The sequence below is a fragment of the Globicephala melas genome, chromosome 2 (assembly GCF_963455315.2).
Source record: "Globicephala melas chromosome 2, mGloMel1.2, whole genome shotgun sequence".
Classification (NCBI taxonomy): domain Eukaryota; kingdom Metazoa; phylum Chordata; class Mammalia; order Artiodactyla; family Delphinidae; genus Globicephala; species Globicephala melas.
In genome coordinates, this window is record NC_083315.2 from 80,387,211 (window position 1) to 80,407,753 (window position 20,543).

At 38.8% G+C, this 20,543-nt stretch overlaps 1 protein-coding gene across 5 annotated transcripts in view; it reads left to right on the forward strand.

Moving 5' to 3' along the window:
* Nucleotides 1–927: 927 nt before the first annotated feature.
* Nucleotides 928–20,543, forward strand: part of ATOSA (atos homolog A) — an 87,252-nt gene continuing 67,636 nt past the window's right edge. Inside the window, exons 1-2 of one of the 5 annotated variants that reach the window (XM_030878728.2) lie at nt 928–1,064; nt 2,382–2,497. In XM_030878728.2, coding sequence (XP_030734588.2) covers nt 2,482–2,497 — 16 coding nt within the window. In that variant the 5' untranslated portion in view covers nt 928–1,064; nt 2,382–2,481. The other 4 variants (XM_060294238.2, XM_030878726.2, XM_030878727.2 and 1 more) reach the window with 4 other exon arrangements.

Below are 20,543 nucleotides of genomic sequence, written 5' to 3' on the forward strand. Positions count from 1 at the left end.
ATAGATCTGAGGCAAAAAAAATGCAATCCCAATCTTGTAATTTACAAAAACTTTTCTGATGTAGAAGTAAACATACTTCCTGTAAAACTTTGGAAACCTCAGAAGAGTACAAAGACTAAAGTAAATCACCTTTAAACCTAACCTAGTACTTGCCTGTTGTGATTCTTGTATGCAAAATTATTTCTTAAAAAAAAAAGGCTTTTTCTAAATGAAACCAAAGAGGATTGCAAATTTTGTACTTCTCTTTGTCTCTGTTTTGAGCTCACAACCCCATGTGTACTTTGTCTATAAACTGAGTAGCTAATAGCTTCAGCCCTTGTTAGGATTGCTTGTTTTAATTACAGTAGATCCTTGTCATCTGTTTGTGTTGAAATGATGATACAACATCGCAACACGAAATGTCATCATGTCACATTGTTATAGCACAACAACAAAATTACAGCTCCCTAACAATAACACGGTGTCAAAAGTGTCCTCCTGCCATGAGTCAGTGTTTTAGAGGCTATAAAAGTTATTTTTAGCACAGTGAAGGCCTCTAGAGCTTGGGTTCCGAATCCTACTAAAACCCCTGGTGATTTGAAAAAAATCTGGTTGGGGAGGGTTTTTGCTCTTAAACTCCCCAATCCCTGCAGCGTATGGCTGCCCACTCTCCTGTCTTGGCCACATTAATTAGACCCGACTTCCACCGTGCACTGCAAGCCCCTTGGGGCTGGGTCACAACTCTGCGCCAGCATCCAGTGTGGAGGAGGAGGAGGAGACTATAATTATCCTCCACGTCTGGGGCAGGCCCTCGGATGACATCTCCCCAGTTACCCTGTGCTCTAATAGCGCAGCTCCGGTTCCTGGTCCCAGAAGCGCCGCAGCCAGCTCGGAGCGCAGGCAGGAGGCGAGCGCGGCCAAAGCGCCGGGCGCCTTTCGGGCCTCCCGGGCTCCGCCGGCCCTTCGCAGCCGGCAGCACCAGCAAGGGAACCCAGGCCCCCAGGCTAGCGCCCCGGGGCGCGGGGAGCGTTGCCATAACAACCGGGCGCCCGCCGCGGAGGCCGCCGGGGAGGAAGTGACGAGCGGTGGGTTGGCTGTTGTTGGGACACGTGACCCGGGCAGTGTTTTGACAGGGCAAACTGAAGAGAAAGAACTGGGCGAGCGAGGGGGACCGGGAGCTGGGGCTCCAGAGCTAGAGGCAGCGGGCGGGCGAAGAGCTGGCAGAGGCGCGGGGCGAGCGGGCCGGCCGGGGCGACGGGCAGGCGAAGCCCGGGGGCAGCGGGGCTCGGGTGCGAGTCGGGCAGGCAGGGCGAGGGGCTGAGCGCCGGGAGCGGAGCGAGGCGGCGGCCGAGGCGGGGGTGGATGGCCACAGGGGCGCCGGGGAGCCGCGTCGGGCTTGTTGTCTCGGGCCCCCATGGTCCTCTAACGCAGCCCCGGGGGCCGCTGCGCGCCACATTCCGCTCTCGCCGGCCCTGCGCCTCTCGGAGCCTCACGTCTGAGGTGGGAGTGTGATGTGAGCCGCTGGGCGAGCGGCGGAGAGAAGTGCCAAGAGGAGGAGGGATTGGGACGGGAGAGGAGAGCGAGTTAGTCAGCAGAGGTCGGCCGAGGGAGCCATGAAAACAACTCTCCGGCGGGGAAAAGGGCTGGCGCGGCGCTCCGGACGGCGTGGCTGAAGGAAATCAGGGCCGCGGCGGGACGGAAGGGGGCCGCACGGGCAGGCTGCGCCGAGCAGGGGCGAGCGCCCGGCCGTAAACACCTTCCCGGGAAGACTTCGCAGGGCCGGGGGGTGGCAGGGGCGCCCCGGGACAGCCCAGTAGAGTTCGTTTGGGACTGGGGGCTGGGCACGAGGAGATGACTCGCGTTTCTTTCTGACCCTCTCATTGTGTCAACTTGGCCGCGGTTGAGGCAGGAAGACTAGCCAGAGGGTAACTACACAGGTGAGGCCCGGCGGGGCGGGCGGAGCTGTAGGCGAGGCGCTTGGGGTCTTGAAGAGTTTCCTGCGCCCAAGTCACCAGGTCGGAGCATTTCTATACCAGCCACTGCGGAGGTGCCACTGTTCCCAGCGGTATTTTTCTTACAAAGGGGTTAGTTAGCTTGTGTTGTTTGAATCCTTTTTTTTTTTTTCCCTGCCTGTACCTTCAGGTTATAAATAGGTCTTCCTTTTGGTTCCGAAACACTGTGTCAAAGAAGGACACGTTGGCCTGGAGAGCACAGGGGCGGGGAAGAGGGGTGCTTGGTCCGGAGGAGATGGGGGAGGGCGGTGCAGAGTTTTGCTTTTTTCAGACCTGCGGATGGTGCTGTCACCGCGCTTAGTGCCAGGGAGAGGCCTGTTAGCAGTAGTTTTCTTGCAAGATCGAGTGTTGAGGGCAAGACCAGATTAATTTTATTTTGATGTCTTTTAGCATTTTAAAAACGGAGCAGTAGCCACAGAATCGGCGGCGAGCCTGTTGAAAGAACCCACACGTGTATTTCACAGCACCTTGGGTGGAAATTGGCGTGAAGATGAAGCCAGACCGAGGTAAATAATTGATTTAAGTAGGATTTTTTTTTTTCTGTGCCCCATTTTAGAAAAGTTAACCTAGTTCTGCGGCAGGATCAACTCTCTGTGAATTACATATGATTATTTGTTTCTGTTACAGATTCCAGCTGGTAAGGTAGAGAAGGGCGCATGGAAGAGTTAGGAACTAGATGGGAGAATACATTCTTCAAAAGTGTCTTCAAAGTATTAGTTTCAAGAGATATTAAAAATGAAATTGCCAAGAACAGCACGTGTATCTGTTGCCACAATACTTGGTATCATTTTAGAGTTACATTACTCATTTTTAGGTTCAATCTAACTTCGATTTTAAAGAAGTTTAGAAGTTTTTTCAACTTGAGAATTTGATCTTGATAAACTGAGAAAATTTAAAATTGAGTTCACAAATATTATTTGTCATTGCTGATTTTTGTGCTTTAGGCAAACTCTAAAAGTTTGCAGAGTACTCCAGGGCTTTGTCCAGTATATCAGTATATACACAGGGCTACTGAAATCCCTATAATAAGTAACTGTAAATGTGCCATTTCCTTAATAAACCTGTATTTTCAGGACTTATGGGAATAATGCATACACTGTGTTTCTCAAGGATTTCAAAGGAATTGAAAACTCATTTATCAATCTGCTTTTGATTGGCCATTGCAAGGACCAACTTTAGAAGGTTTTAATATAGTGGTAGTAGGAGTTTGTCATATGGGAATTTGAGTCCAAGGAACATTGTAGGAAGAGGATTAATGTATTTGGTAGGGAGTTGGACTAGATGACAGAGTTCCTTCCAAATCTGAGACTTTCAGATTGGAAATGTTAATTTATCTTTATGAATTAGATGCTTATTTAAAAAAAGATATGGGAGGGCTTCCCTGGTGGCGCAGTGGTTGAGAGTCCGCCTGCCGATGCAGGGGACACAGGTTCGTGCCCAGGTCCGGGAAGATCCCACATGCCGCGGAGTGGCTGGGCCCGTGAGCCATGGCCGCTGAGCCTGCGCGTCCGGAGCCTGTGCTCCGCAACGGGAGAGGCCACAACAGTGAGAGGCCTGCATACCGCAAAAAAAAAAAAAAAAAAAAAAAAAGGGAAATTCCGTGGCGGTCCAGTGGCTAGGACTCCGTGCTTCTTCTGCAGGGGGCACAGGTTTGATCCTTGGTGGGGGAACTAAGATCCCGCAGGCCTCGACATGGCAGTCAATCGATCAATCAATAAATGATAATTTAAAATAATAAAATAAAATAATTTTAAAAGATATATATTAAACTGGTTATTTTTTCCATATATTTTTTCAAACTGGATTAGAAAGTCAAATTTTCTTTTCTATTAAAATACATCTTTGGTAATACTGTCTTAAAATGCACTAGAAAGAAGTGGAGAAAGCCATACTTAATTTAGTGGATTAGTTTAAGTGTTTGGTTGTTTCTTAAAATCAGCTTTGTATGAATTAAGTATTAGCAAGAATATTGTTACTAAGCAGGTTGCTTGTGTAGAATGCCAAGTTTAGACTTTTAGATTTCATCTGTGACTTTGGAAAGATGGCACCAAGGTCGGTAATTGCATCTCAAAATAAACAAGCAAAGAAAATCAGAGTTGCTCTTTGTTTTTTGTTTTTGTTTTGGTGGTTGTTGCAAAAGTCGCTTTAAGGTCCTACACAGGTTTGTTTGTTTGTTTGTTTATTTTAAAAATTTTGGCTGTACCAGGTCTTTGTTGAGGCACGCGGGATCTTTTAGTTGCCTCATGCACGCGGGATTTAGTTTCCTGACCAGGGATGGAACCTGAACCCCCTGCATTGGGAGGGCAGAGACTTACCCACTGGACCGCCAGGGAAGTCCCCTAAGCAGTTAAAAAAAATAGTATTTGCACACAATCTCTATTTTAGCCAAAACTAGTACTAAACACAATAAAATGTTATATATTAATGTAGATTACTAGGAAAAGTAAATACATTTATGCATCAAGACTCCTAAAAAGGAGACTTTTTTCTCGTTAAAATTGTAGCTATCTTTAGCATTATGATGTAAAAATGAGGTGATTGAAAGTTTAGTATTGTGACTATATTTTATAATATGAGTCTTTAGGCCCATGGCTTTCTTTTGACCAGGACCTAGAGTAAGAAGTATCTTTTACTTTGCAAAGTAGTGTAGAAATACTGAAATAAACTTCACAAAACATACTTACTCGTACTATGTGCAGTGTGGTCTTGTACTTTCTGTTCTATTTCTGTTGTTAAAAATTGCTTGCATAATCCATTGAATTGATTTCTTGACCTGTGGTTGGCAAGGCACAATTATGGGAGAGCTTGACAACAGTAATACTTCACTTTTTCTACATTGGTAACTAAGAAGCTATTCTATATGAGTTAATTTTCTGGCTAACTGAAACGTTACTCTTCAAATGCCAAAAATATTTTCAGTTGTAATTATGATATGTGGACACAGATTTTTTTTTTCCTCTAGCTTAAACCACTTCAGCCTATTTTTTTTAAGATCTGATTTTTGAATTCCCATGCTGTCAACAGTCTTTGTTGTCAATATGCTTATTCTTGTCTCCTTTTAATTTTACTGCTTTTAGTCTCTGGGATAAAGAACTAGATAACCATGCTTAGCACTGAGTTCTCTAAAAAATGAGAATAAATAGGAAAACCTTCAGATATTCACTCAGAAGCTAAGAAAGTATACGAATTCTAGTGTAGAAACTGAGATATTTGCTTAGTGGTATACAGCTGTGCTTCAGAAAGTTTCTAAGTGCAAAAGGACCCTCTTATCCTACATGGTTGCATGTGGTAGTTGGTTGGCTAATTTAAAAAGTTTAAATGAGGAATCAGAAAAAATAACAGCCTTAATTATTTCATTTGTCTTTTGGTGTAGGCTCAAGGCCCTTTTTTGGGGGGTGAAATGGGGTCTGTTTTTCAGAGTTAGATATGATCTTCCCTATGTAAACCACACCAAAAATGTACACCTAAGATTTCTACTTTCAATTTCTTTAAAGTGGAATAAGACTGCAAAAAAATCCAAGGGTGGAATATTTTACATTTAAAAAGTGTTAAATTCTTTTTTAATGTTTCACACAACTTTATAGGTGTCTGTGTACACCAGGAATTACAAGGATATTTGTGTAGTCAACAGAAATTTGTTTTGGGAGGAGAGAGAATATATATTCATCAAAATTATGTTCATCAAAATATGTGCTTTCCAAAGCATTCAACGTAGTTTTCACAGAAATAACCTTTTTGTGCATTCATTTCATTGATTTATATAGTTTTAAAATAAATTCACATAAGCAGATTTGGGAAGAAACACCAGATACTACTTAAGCATACAACTCAACTAGTAGAAGTGTGCAGGCAACTGGAAAGTAACTTATTAGCTGCTCATGTCTGTCAGTTTGCTTCTATGGAAGATATGGAAAGCATTGGACAATCTTGCTAGTTGATTAAGTGAAAATTAAAAGACCTTCTACTGTACTTCCAGATAATTAAGATGTTACTGTACAATGGCCATGTTTCACAGTAGTCAATAGAATTTTACTATAGTCTGAGGTAAATCTTTTTTTTCCTCTTTTTTCTTTTTCTAAATTTTTCAGCAGTTATATAACATTACTTGTGCAATGCTGCCAAAGATGAGTCTTTGATGTTATCATTAGCACAGGTTTTGGAATCAGACCTGTATTTGTATCCTTGTTCCATTACTTGCTAGCTGTGTAATCTTCATTAATTTCCTTTATCTTTGAGAGTCTCAGGTTCTTTGTCTGTAAAATGGGGATAATTCCAACTTCTCATAGTTGTTAGAATGAAATACGACACTGGTTGGCACATAGTAGGTTTTAAATAAATGATCATTACCATGTTAAACAAGATATTACAGGTGGTTATATGTTGGTCGGTTATAAAATATGTTCAACAGAGGTAAAGAAATAGTCAAATGTGCAATAACCTAATAGTATCTTGTTTCGTTTTGCATTCATAACCTGTAACCTGCTAAGGCTCAAGCAGATTTAGTAGGCTTTTAATGTATAGTTATCTGAGAAGATACAAAAGCTATGAAAGGATGTTTGATGTATGTGTAATTTATTTCTGTGTCATTTGTTATTAGTTACATCTTAACCTCTATATGTAGGTGGCATGGGTGGACCAAGCTTCCTGGAAATATATTTTTAAATTCTGACTAGAGCTGGGCAGCTGGAGAGGTTAAACAATGTTACTTCACCTTGTACTCAAGGATGTAAAGTTTGGATCTGATCCTAGTTAGATATTGAATGCCCAGTGTTTCAAGAGATTTCTGAAGTATGGTCTTTGCATAGAAGCAATTAAAGCATTTTATGTTTTTAACATTTAATATTTATTTATGGTATAAATGTATGGTATTTATAATCTTGTTTGTTTTTGAATGCATATTTTTTCTATAAAAATATTTTTCAAAATAATAGAATATAAGCTTATGTTTTGATTTCAAAAGTCCCAAGGCGGGCTTCCGTGGTGGCGCAGTGGTTGGGAGTCCGCCTGCCGATGCGGGGGGGCGCGGGTTCGTGCTCTGGTCCGGGAGGATCCCACGTGCAGCGGAGTGGCTGGGCCTGTGAGCCATGGCCGCTGAGCCTGCGCGTCCGGCGCCTGTGTTCCGCGGCGGCAGAGGCCGCGGGGGTGAGAGGCCCAAGTACCGCAAAAAAAAAAAAAAAAAAAGTCCCAAGGTTTCAGAAGTCCCAAGTTCATGGTATTGTTCAACAATTTAAGTAGAATCAACATCTTTTCAATTTAAAAGATAAATGTCAATTTTGCTATGCTTTATGCTTTGGTTAGAAACAGTTTATTCATCAGACATTTCTAAGAATGTTGTCTGAGCTTATCAACTGTTATGAAAGGTTAAGGCCTATAACATCCAGGAAATCATCAAGGCATTAATAATTTAAACATACTTTGTTTCAATTCATATTTGAACACATATTGTAAGTCATTTATAATTCTTAAGAAAAAACTATTAGTGCAAAACCTGTTCCACGAATAAAATACCAATCAATTTGATTTTTTGAGGTTAAAACTGAGAGGAATGCTTAGTTTTTTCCCTCTGCTGTAGATTGAATACTTGTGTGCCCCCAAAATCCATGTGTTGAAATCCTAAGCCCTAAAATGATAGTAGTAGGAGGTAGGGGCCTTTGGTAGATGTTGAGGTCATGAGGGTGAATGGCATTAGTGCCCTTATGAAAGAGACCCAAGAAAGTGCCCTTATCCCTTCCACCATCTGAGGTTATAATGAAAAGACAACTGCCTAATGAGAAAGCTGGTCCTCACCAGACACCCAGATCTGTTAGTGTCTTGATCTTGGACTTCCCAGCCTTCATAACTGTGAGAAATAAATTTCTGTTGTTTATAAGCCACCTAGTTTATGGTATTTTGTTATAGCAGGCTGAATAGACTAAGAAACCCCCTTTTTGATTGTATTACAAATTTAGGCTTTAGCTTTAGTATTGCGATGGCTTATGAACTTGCCTAGAGTATAATGCAAACCATTTTAATCTCAAACAGTTCTTCCTGGGCAACTGAAATAGGAGGAAAGAAGTGGTAAGGACTAGAAAAAAATAGCATGGGAGTTAGATGTGTTGCTTACTTGCTAAGAATAGTTCATTGTTAGCCAGTGTAAGTCAGACAATACGAATGACAGATGTTAGAGGAAAAGAAGTGTTGACTAGATTAAATAGATCAGGCTTTTGCTAAATTCCCGGAGTGGAAGTGGTGTGGTACTATTACTAATAACAGCTAACTCTTCTACATACTATGTGCCAGGCACTATTCCAAGTAGTTTATATAGGTAACTCATTTATTTATTTATTTATTTATGTGGTACGCGGGCCTCTCACTGTTGTGGCCTCTCCCGTTGCGGAGCACAGGCTCCGGAAGCGCAGGCTCAGCGGCCATGGCTCACTGGGCCCAGCCGCTCCTAGACCGGGGCACGAATCCATGTCCCCTACATTGGCAGGCGGACTCTCAACCACTGCGCCACCAGGGAAGCCCTATATGTAACTCATTTAAACATCACAATTGTTCAAGGAATTAGATGCTATTGTCATCTCCATTTTATAGATAAATGAAATTGAGTCAGAGAGAGAGGTTTGGTAACTTACCCAAGGTTACGCAGCTAATAAGAGGGCTAGCCCAGATTTGAAATAAGCTTGGGTACATGCTCTTAACCCTCTGACTTGTAGGAGTATGTTATATTAAAGTATTATAAGATATTGGGACCAAATTTGTTTTAAAATAGGCCTGAGGAAAATGAAAAACAGATTTACTAATTATTGTGATCTTGGAAAACTGTATATCTTATTTGTGCCTCACCTTCTTCATCTTTACAATGGAGGAAGTAATAGTACCTTGCCTTAGGGTTACTTTGAGTAAATAAGTTAGTGCATGTAATGTGCTTAGAACTATGGCTGGGATATAGTAGACATTCAAATGTGAACTGCTCTTGCTACAATTGGACATATTCTAATTAAGAAGTCAATCATTTAGGGAAAGCTGGGGAGGACAAAAGAAAGGGGCTAATTAAGCTGTATATGTTTTGTATACTCCCTGTGAGCTCAAGTCCAAAAATGACTACTGTTGATCTTTCATCCATTTACATTGATGGGTCTTGACACATCAGTAGCTGTCAAATAATTGCTGGCTTGATACAACTTCTGAGATTCAGTACTAAAGGGCTTGACATAGAGGTTCCCTATGTTTTTGCCTGTCATTCAGTAAGAAGGAAGTGATTCAGTGGGTGGAACACTGTCATTTCTTTGAAGGATGAGAAAAAAGATAATTGGAAGGTAGAATTGAGAGGCTAATGTGTACATAGGGAGAGTGACTCAAAAGCTGATTTCCTTTTCAAAAAGTGAAGAAACCCATGGGGCCTAAGCACTCTGTATTATGAACAAGTATAGAAAAAAATTAGTTGTTAAATGAAGAATATTTATATTCATTTATTCTTTTGTCCTTCTCAACTTTGCACCTAATTATGGTAGTATTTTTCCCCCATTTAAAGCTGAAGTTTTTAAAAACTGAGGGAATGTTAAACTTAGAAATTCTAACTTAATACTGACTTTTTTTTAAATGAAAAAGCAAAATTGTAGTACTAGGAAACAGTATTTCTTTCTTAGTAGGTAAACCAAAGTCAATTTGTTAATACTTAATTCTGTCTTTGCTCAAATGGGTGAAAAATCTGACGTTGATTATGTCAGACTTTCTTTTTAAACTGAAACAGGATGGACTGGCTAAAAATGCCAGTAGCTAGTCAAAATATTAGACATTAATCCATGTGTAATACCAAAGACAGACCTAGCAATAACCTGAGTTGAGATTTCTCATATATTCCTTTTCATATAAAAGAAACTCATCCAGTAAAATTATAATAAGGCTTTTTGCATCTCTTCCCGTTGTTCAGCATGCCCAGTGCCATTGGCCAGCTTTTAGGTTTTTGATGACCATTCACAGCCCTGTGTGCACTATTTCCTCTGCCTAAAAAGCCTTTCTCCCTAGTTATCACATGGGTAGCTCTTTGTCATTCTTCTGACCTTGGTTTAAATATCACTTTTCAGAGAGATGTTCTCTGACTACTCTATTTAAAGTGCTCAATTAATGCTAGCTGTTATTATTATTTATTAAATTAGTGTCCTATGTTGTTCTGTGTCTCCGCAGTCTGTTTCCTTCATAGCATTTACCACATTTTTTTTTTTTTTTTTTAATCTTTGGCTGTGTTGGGTCTTCGTTGCTGCGTGCAGGCTTTCTCTAGTTGTGGCGAAAAGGGGATACTCTTTGTTGTGGTGTGCGGGCTTCTCGTTGCGGTGGCTTCTATTGTTGCGGAACATGGGCTCTAGGCGCACAGGCTTCAGTAGTGTGGCTTGCGGGCTCTAGAGCACAGGCTCAGTAGTTGTGGCGCACGGGCTTAGTTGCTCCGCGGCATGTGGGATCTTCCCAGACCAGGGCTCGAACCTGTGTCCCCTGCATTGGCAAGTGGATTCTTAACCACTGTGCCACCAGGGAAGTCCCGCATTTACCACATTTTGTGATTTTTTTCTTTGCTTATTGTCTGTCTCCACAGCTTGATTTTAAGTTCCATGAGGACAAGAACCTTATCTCTTGTTCGCAACTATATTTCCATCACCTAGCAGATAGCCTTATACATGGTAGGTGCATAGGAGGTGCTTAATATATATTTGCTGAAAGAATGAATCACTAGTATATCCCAATATTTGTGGAGCAAATAGGAGTAGAAGCAGATGATTAGCAATCATTGATTGTTTTAGTGTCACCACCTGAAATTCTCTCACTTTAGGAATTTGTTTGCATTATTGACTGTTAGTCTATTATCACAACTTTATACCTAATTAACAAAAATAGATTTAAGATATATTTGCCCGTAACTTACCTTAAAAGAAGGTTATATTTAACCAACAAGGACCTACTGTATAGCACAGGGAACTCTGCTCAATATTATGTAACAACCTAAATGGGAAAAGAAGTTGAAAAAGAATAGATACCTGTATATGTATAACTGAATCACTTTGTTGTACACCTGAAACTATCACAACATTGTTAATAAATTATAATGTAAAATAAAAAGTTAAAAAAGGTTATATTTTTAAATTGATTAAATTGAAATAAAATGCTGTAAAATAAGAAGTAGGCAAAAGCTGTTTGGTATAGGTGGTCCCCAGTTTATATACATCTACTTAACAAATGATCCACACACAGACATCTTCTGGTAGCTCTCTGCTCTCCAACCACCATGCTGAATTTGTTCCTGTTACTATTTCTTTGAAAGAAAGAGAGATTAAATTTGTTGGATAACTTCAGATTTATGAGTATAAGTAGGATAAAGACTCAAAGGATTTAGAGTTTAGATTTGGGGCTCATTCTGTCACTTATAGGTTCTGTGACTTGGGTCAACTTCCAAGCCTGTTTTCTCATCTGTAAATTGTACTGGGCTCAAAGTGTTGCTTCTGAGTTTCAGGTAAGATAATGTGTCAAAGAACTTTATAAGGTGTGAAATGCTATATATGTTGACTGGTTTGCTCTATGGACAGGATCATCTGTACAGATGAGCAAAGGGCCAGGTGCTCCCAAGTGTATCTTAGGTGGGTTCATTCTGTCTAAAATTATCCATTCACACAGTGCCTGGTTTTTACTGTTTTTAAAGTTTCCCCTTGTTATTCTGATTGAAATTACACCAACAAGAGATCCATTTAGATTAATAAATGTATATTTAATTATACATTTTTCTGGATTATTGAAATAATGGGCATATTTTGTTATAAAATTAGTTCAAATTTCAGCATGCTAAAAAGGAAGAGTTAAGACCCTAAGGCTTTAGGGTCAAACTTAGAAATTCTAACTTCAGCACTTATCAGCCAAATGACCTTGAGCAAATTACATAACCTGTCAGAACTTCAGTTCATTTTGTTCTAATAACATCAACCTTAAGGATTGTGGGAAAGACGAACTGAGAACCTATGGTTCGGCACCTAGCTTGTGCCTGGCACAGGATAGAGATTGGTGAGTGTTTTATTTCCAAGGATACACAACTTGGATCAGCTGCACTGAGGAAATGAATGTTTCAGTACTCTGTTGTGAAAGTTAATCATAAAAGGCATAAGAGATCGATAGGCCCTTATTGTTTGTCACTCTGAACCTTGTATTCTGGAATATACAACTAGAGGAACTCGAAACAAGTACTGAACTACACATCTGTAACGTGCATGCAAGGGGAGAGGGAAAGTAGGTAATTGGAGCACACCAACTATTTCTGGGTGATCATACACCATTAAGAGCATTTAGAGCAGCGTTAAGGCAAAGAGATTCGGGTGGGGGTGGACACTAGAAGGAGGTTGATGGAAATTATTAGAATGGTCAGATGGTGCCCCAAATTGCTTTTTTCTTTATTTTAGAATATAAGCTAGGATTGATTTCAGTGCTTGGAGCATGGCCCTTCTGCATCTGTGACCCAGAATTTACACTTGTTCCATGATGCTGTAAGAAATGGGCTAATAATATAGGTTAAGAAACCTTTGGTAGGCTAGCCTGGGAATCTAGTCATAACTTTTTATAATTGTTATTTATTTATTTATTATTTATAAATAATATTTATTCAAAGTATGACTTTTATTTGGACTTTAAAACATCCTTTTTGAGAGCACAACTAGTTTATAGTTAGGAATTAACATTTTAAATTAATATGAAGTTCCCATTTGTTATTTTCCCACTTATTAAACTTATATATTCTGAATGGAATTAAAATTTGATAACAGTAGCTGAAATCGGGCCATTTATATTGATAAAACTTTACTCTGACATCTAGAGAATTCTTTTACATTTTTTAACCAAATCAGCCATTTTCTTTTGTGAAGACATATCATGGTTTGTTGCATTATCCAGTGGGTCACTTCTACTTAAATTCATAATAGTAGGAGAATGTATAACTTTAGCATTCAGTATTGGCAAATTGCTTTTTTTTAAAAACGTTTTGATCTTTTTTTTTTGGCTGCGCTGTGCGGCTTGCGGGATCTTAGCTCCCTGATCAGGGATTGAACCTGAGCCCTCAGCAGTGAAAATGTGGAATCCTAACCACTGGACCGCTAGGGAATTCCAAGGTTTTGATCTTAAAAATAACTTTAAGTTAAAGCTCTATATCATATTCGGTATACTTCCCCAAATTTTTTTGACATACAAAAAAAATTTTGATATACAAACAAATTTTTTGGTATACAATAGAGTTGGCCATAGGATTTCTTTAAACTTCCGTACATTGCTTGCTCTACTTCAAACCCACAAGAAAAGTTGGAATCATACAGTTAACATCCAAATACTTTTCATGGATTGTAAACATCTTACCACTTTTGTTTTCTCTCTCTTGAGTGGGAGGTCAGTAGATAGGTAAGTGGTTAGACAGACAGACATAGGGGCTTTTTTGTTTTGTTTTGTTTTTTGTTTCTATAAATTGAGAGTAAGTGGCAGACATCATGACACTTCAACCCTGTGTACTTCAGTGTGGAACTGGCTGGTAACAGCATGTGAAAGCTGATTGTGTACATTTCTTCCCAGCTCTGCATCAAGTTGGTTGCTTGAAATCAGCAATGGTACCAGCATTTACACCATGGAAATTGGCAGTGCTACAAACCAGGGCTTTTTTTTTTCCTTTGCAGAGCCAGTCGTTAAACATTTACCATCATACCACTGTGTGTCTCCTAAAAATAAAAACATTCTCCTACATACCTGCAATACAGTTATCCCACCCAAGAAATCTATTGGCACAATGCTAATATCTAATATACTGTTTATATTCATATTTCTCTAGTTGTCCTGGTATTGTCTATAGTCATACTGCCTTTTAAGGAAGTAAGTTGCTTTCTGTTACAGAAAAGGAGTTAGACCCTGATGTTTGAACAACATTTAGAAAGCTTTTGGAGTACACCATAAGAATATGTAAAAGTACTAGTAAATAAAATGATTGGCTTCTGGAAAAAAAAATTAGGTCATGTAAATAGGACAGTTAATTAAGATTTTAGCAGATTTTTCCTTATTTTATTTAGCTTTAAAAAAAATTACCTGGACTAAGTAGATGTAAGAGGAAAATGAGTATTGGTGAAATTCTAAGACTTTTTCAATTGAAAAAGAATTATATTTTAAATTATTTTTGCATTGGGAAGAATTCCATTTTTAATCCTGAAGCTTCATGCTACCTATCTGACCTCATTTTTTGGTACTCTCTAAGGTTCCCTGTACTCTAGGCACATCGATCTTGCTGTTCAGTCACCACAAGCACATTGGCACCATGGAGACTTGGCATTTGCTGTTCCCTTTTGGAATATAAGTCTCATGACTGTCTTTTACTTCATTTGACTTTCTGCTCAGTTGTCAGCTCCTCAAAGAAGCCTTCCTAGATCATCCTATCAAAAGAGTACAGTTCTTTTATTGTCTGTTGACTCTGCATTACTCTTCATAGTCCTTACCACTGCTTGACCTGCTGTTCTATGTTTATTTATTTGCTGTTTTTGTTTTTCTCCCAATAGGAACGTAAACTTCAAGAGGGCAGGGACTTAGTGGTGTTTGTCCACTGCTGTGTTTCCCCATGCATGGACTGGTGCCTGGCATTTAGTAGCTGCTCAATAAATATTTGTCATTGAATGAATGCTTGCATGCATTTTAATATCTTTGTGGTGCAGCATAAAACTTATTACTGGAAAACTTTTTGCATTATTTTTCTGTGATTTGTTAGTTTTATAACTAAGAATTAATTCTACAGTGTCCATTTTTGTTTCTAAATGAGAATATTTATTCCCACTTCTCAAGGTTATTGGAAGGATCAAATGAGATAACTACAAACAAACAAACAAACAAACATAATACAAGATATTCGTAACTGAGTACAGTAAATGGTAAAAGTAATGTCTACTATCAGAGTTTGTAGGGAATGATTAATTTCAGCTGGGATGATTAATTTCAGGGCAAAGCCTGTCTTTTGGCAGAGACAGCAGCTGTATTGAGCCTTAAAAGTTTGATTTGGATAGATGGAAATTTTACAGAGATTAAGAGGGGGAAGATTGGAAGAGAGGACATGAGCAATAAAGATGTTTGAGGGCTAGCAGGTATACTAATGTGAATTGGAAGGGTTACTTAGGAATGAGGGGATTCGGGTTTTGAATGTCAAGCTAAGGACTTTGAGCTTCATTCATTCGATAGTGGGGCACCATTAATTACTGTTTTGTATGATTAAGAGAACTTTTTGGAAGAATAATTTGGCAGTACATTTATATAATTTCATTATAAACCAGAACAGAGATTATTGAATGTCTGACAGTCTTAAATTCAGTTTTTTAGCCCTCAAAATTACATTATTACCTGGTATTATAAAAATTACCTGACACTCATGTCTACTGTTGGCTGTTTTCTTCTCTATATGTTTTTCCCTTCACCACCATTTGTTGTAATATATGAGGGATTAGTGTGTATTGCCTTTTATGAAAATTCTTGGGAATATTAAGATGGCACACAATACCATGGCTATTGTTTTATGATATTCTTTGGTCAGAGTAGTAAACTGCACAGTTTATTTTAAAGTAGCTGTGTGTTAGAACAAATAAAGGGGAAAAGAACAGGATGAAGTTGGAGATTCCTTCTCTCATTCCAGACAATTGCTGGGAGAAACTTAATGAACCCTGTAGGATTAGAAGCCCTTGTACCTCCCAACTGCATGTGAGCATTAAGAGTAAGGAGATTCCCCACGATACTGATAAGCTTTTCTAGCTGTGTTAAGGAGAGAATGAACATATATCTTCTCCACTACCCAACCAAATAAACACTTTTCACACCAAAGCTTCAAGAAAAAAATTTTGGTTATAAGAGGGGTTTGTTCAGCAGTGTATTGTGGTAGAAAGAGCACAGCAGGAAATCTTATTTTCCATCATTCATAACTCCTTTCTTAAAAATTGTTTCTCTGGGCATGTATGTTCTTAAGTTGGTATACTTGCTCTTCAGAAGTTGGAATAAGGAACATACCTGTGCCTTTGAGGAAGTATACTCAAATCTTGGTAGTTATTCTGTTGGTTGAATGATAGTCCTGGAGACATGTTTCTGTAGTCCAGCATATAACAACCCTGGCCTGTGCTGTTTCTTGTAGCTTATGTTGCAGAGTTCAGGGATCTGCCAGGGGACTCTGAATGACTAACAATGAAAAAAAAATCATCGGGTTACATCGTGGTACAGATTAAATTCCATTATGAAGAGCTCAGGACATGAAAATGCTTTTGTTATTCTGAAATTACTCTAAAAGTTATGCTATTGCTAGACAACAGATTTGGAAAGGTCCTTAGAGAGTGTGAATCTCTTTCATTTTTACAGTTGAGAAAACATAAGGCCCCCCAAAAAAGAAGTAACCTCTCTAACTACAAAAGTAAAACTTAAATTACCTGCTAGCCAGTTGAGTATTTTTCTGTACTCTGTTACCTCTAGCAAGATCACAGTTGCCTCTAGGTTCTGGCATCAGAAATGACATCATGATCATCCAGCCTTCCTCAAGGAACTTGAAAGAAACAAAGGCTAGGTGATTATATTTTAACATTCTTCTCAAGTAATGTATACATACTTTTAAAAGAAAGTCAAATCGTAATACATAGACTCAAAGTGAAAGAAATATTTAATCCTTGAAACTGGGTTGCTAAAAAGAGAAAGGAATATAAAGAAATTAGACATAACGCCTAAAATTTAAAAGTCAAGAAATAGTGTAAGCTGCTTATTAAGAATTATAGAGGAAATCCATCTTTAGTTTTGTCATGTGAAAAGCAGGGCTAGTAATAGTGCCTAAATAAAGGACTGTCATAGTGGTTAAATGAAGTAATCCATGTAAAGTGCTTAGAATAGTATTTGATTCTGAAGAAATATTCAATAAATGTTACCTATTATTGTTAATACATTAACATTTCTTCAACAAGTAAGGTAAGTACATGTTCTAAGTGCTCTGAAGGAAATATACAAAGGTTAAGAGGGTGACAACTTAGGGCAGGGAGAAGACCCCTTTGGTTGGGATGATTAGCTAAGGCCTCTCTGAGAAAGTGAGGTGAGAACAGGAGCTAGCTGTGTAACGAGTGAGGAGAAGAACATTGCAGGCCAAGGGAGTAGTATGTACAAAGGTCCTGAATTTAGAAAGAGACTGGCATGCTTTAGGAAATGAAAGAAGACTAGGACACATACCACAATTGGGGCTTCCTTCACTAGAGTATTTGTTCTCCAAGGGCAGCACAGCATCTGACTTCTTCCCTCACACCTGTTATGGTGCTGGGCTCAGAGCTGGCATTTATTAGATGTTTGAGAAAACATTTAAGTGTCTATTGTGTGCTTAATCACTGTCAGTGCTTTGTGGGTGAAGACCTGATCTTTCTTTCCCTTCCCTTCAGACAAGAAAGCTAGGACTAGTGAGCTGCATATGGTAACTTTTTTTTTTTTAAGGACATTTGAAAAACCTAATGCACAGTTGTAAAGTATTTCAGATATCATAGAATATCATAAATTTTATATTTTGACTCAGATCAGTGAGTTTCATGGAATAAAAAATTTACATTAAAAAATTAAGTTAACCATTTTATATATCTTTTTTTAAACCATTTTATATATCTGTTTTAACCATGAAATTCACATTTTCTTGGGGGATGGGATGGATTAAATGCTACCTGGGATGGTCCTGGTTTTATGCCTGTTGCGCTTGTGTTCAATCCTATTTCACAGTTGTCTCCTTTCACTCTAAATGTGTCATTGTTTGGACAAAGAATTTTATGTTCACCCTAGTTATTAGCCATTTTGTTGTCCTGCTAGTGCACTCAAATCTTGTCTTCCATTAACTTGTATTTTATTCTGTATTTAGCTAGCTTAAATATAGCTCAAGGCAGACAATTTGCCTCAGCTGTGTTCTGTAGGATATTGCATCTAGTATTTTATAATTTATGTGGACTCTTGTACTAAATCAAGGGATTGACAACATGGAATGTTTGCTTTGATTTGGTACAAAACACCTGGACTTTGTTTCAGAAATTCTTGATTTCTAAAATGTTTTTACCAAAATGCACATATTATAGCAAAAAAAATATTTATTCAAAGTCATCTGAATTCTTACGAACAGTGCCTTCTGTAATAAACTTTAAATTAGTGATTACATAGTATATGGATAAAATGACTTATCATTTTTAGAATTTACTGTTAAATATGATAAAACTTTGGACAGTTAGATTCCTTTCCCTCTCTTCTCCTGAAACAAATATTCATTGAGCACCTCCTATGTGCCTGGCACATATGTGGTAGAAATATAATCATGAGCAAGAACTAACATGATCTTTGCCCTGTGGAACCTGTTGTCAAATGTAGTCTTTCCTGACTTTTTTTCCCTGAGTCAACAGACAAATCAAGACTGGAGTGGTTACCCTGTGCTGTTTTGGAAGAGGCGCAGGTGGGGAGTAGGGGAACTGGCCCAGAGGAAGAGAGTATCAGATGGCCTGCACAGACTTGTAGAACTTTGACGTTCCACTACCCTTTTCTATTTGTGGTTTTCTCAAATATTTTTGGTTTGAATATAGGGGGTATGTATGTATGTGTTGGTTGTTCTGTTTTATTTCGTTTTTGAGAATAAGGAATGGAAATTTATTCTCAGTAAGTGCAGGTTTCAATTGAGGTGCTTAGTTCATGAGGTCTTGTTGATTTTCCCCTCTAGGAGATGCAACTAAAACCTTCCTGGTCTAAAAGGTTAGAAACTATTAAGGTATGCAAAGTATAAGTACTTTGCACTGGCTTGCTGGGTAAAATAATTGTGTAAACTGAAATTGTATTGAAAGTGGAAAGCTTTGAGAGGTTGACTAGCATTTGTGTGAAGAAAAGGCTCTCCCTCTACACAAAAAAGTGTATTTAGTAGTTACAGAATTCATGCATTCTGGTGGTAAATCTCTAGCAACTACTTCTTTCTCAAACTAGGTAAAACTTAATATCAGCCTTTAATATATGCTTCCAAAGTCCATGTTGGTTGAATGTGATAAGGTAGAACCAAACACCTATTTGGGAAAATTAAGGGGGTGGTGGTAACTGAGAGGCAGTATCAAACGGAGCAGTAGGTTAAACATTTTTTTGACTGCCCACAAAGACAGCTGAAGTTCCTGCCCTATAACAACATTCCCTCCTCCTAAGCAAAACTCATTACTCAATCTTGCGCACGCAATGGTGGCTCATCTTTTCTTTTTCCTGTTTCATTTAAAAAGAAAATGATAGTCCCAGTCCCTTAAATTAATTTCACATTTAATCCTGCAGATTGTTTTAGCATTTAGAAGAACTAGAAAGACCTGGGTTAAAATTCTGGTTTTGTCACCTGCTCTATGTAAGCTTGATCAAATTACCTAACTTCTCTGAGCTTCAGTTTCTTCATTGGTTAAAATTGAGATAATAATGGTATTCATTTTATAGGTTTGTTGTAATGACATAACTTGAGTAAAGTCGTTGTATCAGGCACTTAATAAACACAGAATCAGTGGCTATTTTTATTCTCTCCGAAGTTTGTTAGCTTAGGAAACTGGGAGTGATAATAATGGTGAATCCTAATCAGAGGAAAAGTAATTCAGTTTTAGATACATTAGAGTTTGCAGTGATACAGGTAGCCAGAAGAGTTGTTATATCATTTGGAAACAAGACTATATGAAATAGTCTGAAATTAGCAAAATTTTTAAAAATGCAAGTAAATTATTAAAACTTCGAGGGCTTAGCAGTTGAGTCTTAAAGCTACATGAGGTTGTCTTAATTCCACATAACTAATTTACTTTACTAGATTTTTGTTAACATTCTCCAAAATTTTAAATGCAGAATCTGTCATTTGTATGACTATTGGCATAATTAGTAGAGGTAATGACATTACCAGTGATGGCTAGTTGTGGGGGAAAAAAACAACAACAAAACAAACCAGGACTTGGAATTAAACCTGGGTTAGGTGATTCTGTTTCTTCATTCTTATTTCACAAAGTTGTGATCATCTAAGGGACAAGTAAATGTAAGATACATTATCTGTATGGAAATACTTTTACTAAAATATCATTTTATCAGAATAAAAAACCCTTGATTGGTTCTAGGTTGATGGTATGAATCAAACATACCATTCTTTATAATAGCAGAAGGTTAACAACGTCCTAGATCATATCTTTAAAGAAATATGGGTATAGGTAAAGGGGAACCCATGTGCATCCTGGCACATATTTAATAATGATGATAGGGGACTTCCCTGGTGGTGCAGTGGTTAAGAATCTGCCTGCCAATGCAGGGGACACAGGTTCGAGCCCTGGCCCGGGAAGATCCCACATGCCGTGGAGCAATGAAGCCCGTGCACCATAACTACTGAGCCTGCGCTCTAGAGCCCGCGAGCCACAACTACTGAACGCACGTGCCACAACTACTGAAGCCCACCACCTAGAGCCTGTGCTCTGCAACAGGAGAGAAGCCACTGCAATGAGAAGCCTGCACACCGCAACCAAGAGTAGCCCCTGCTTGCCACAACTAGAGAAAGCT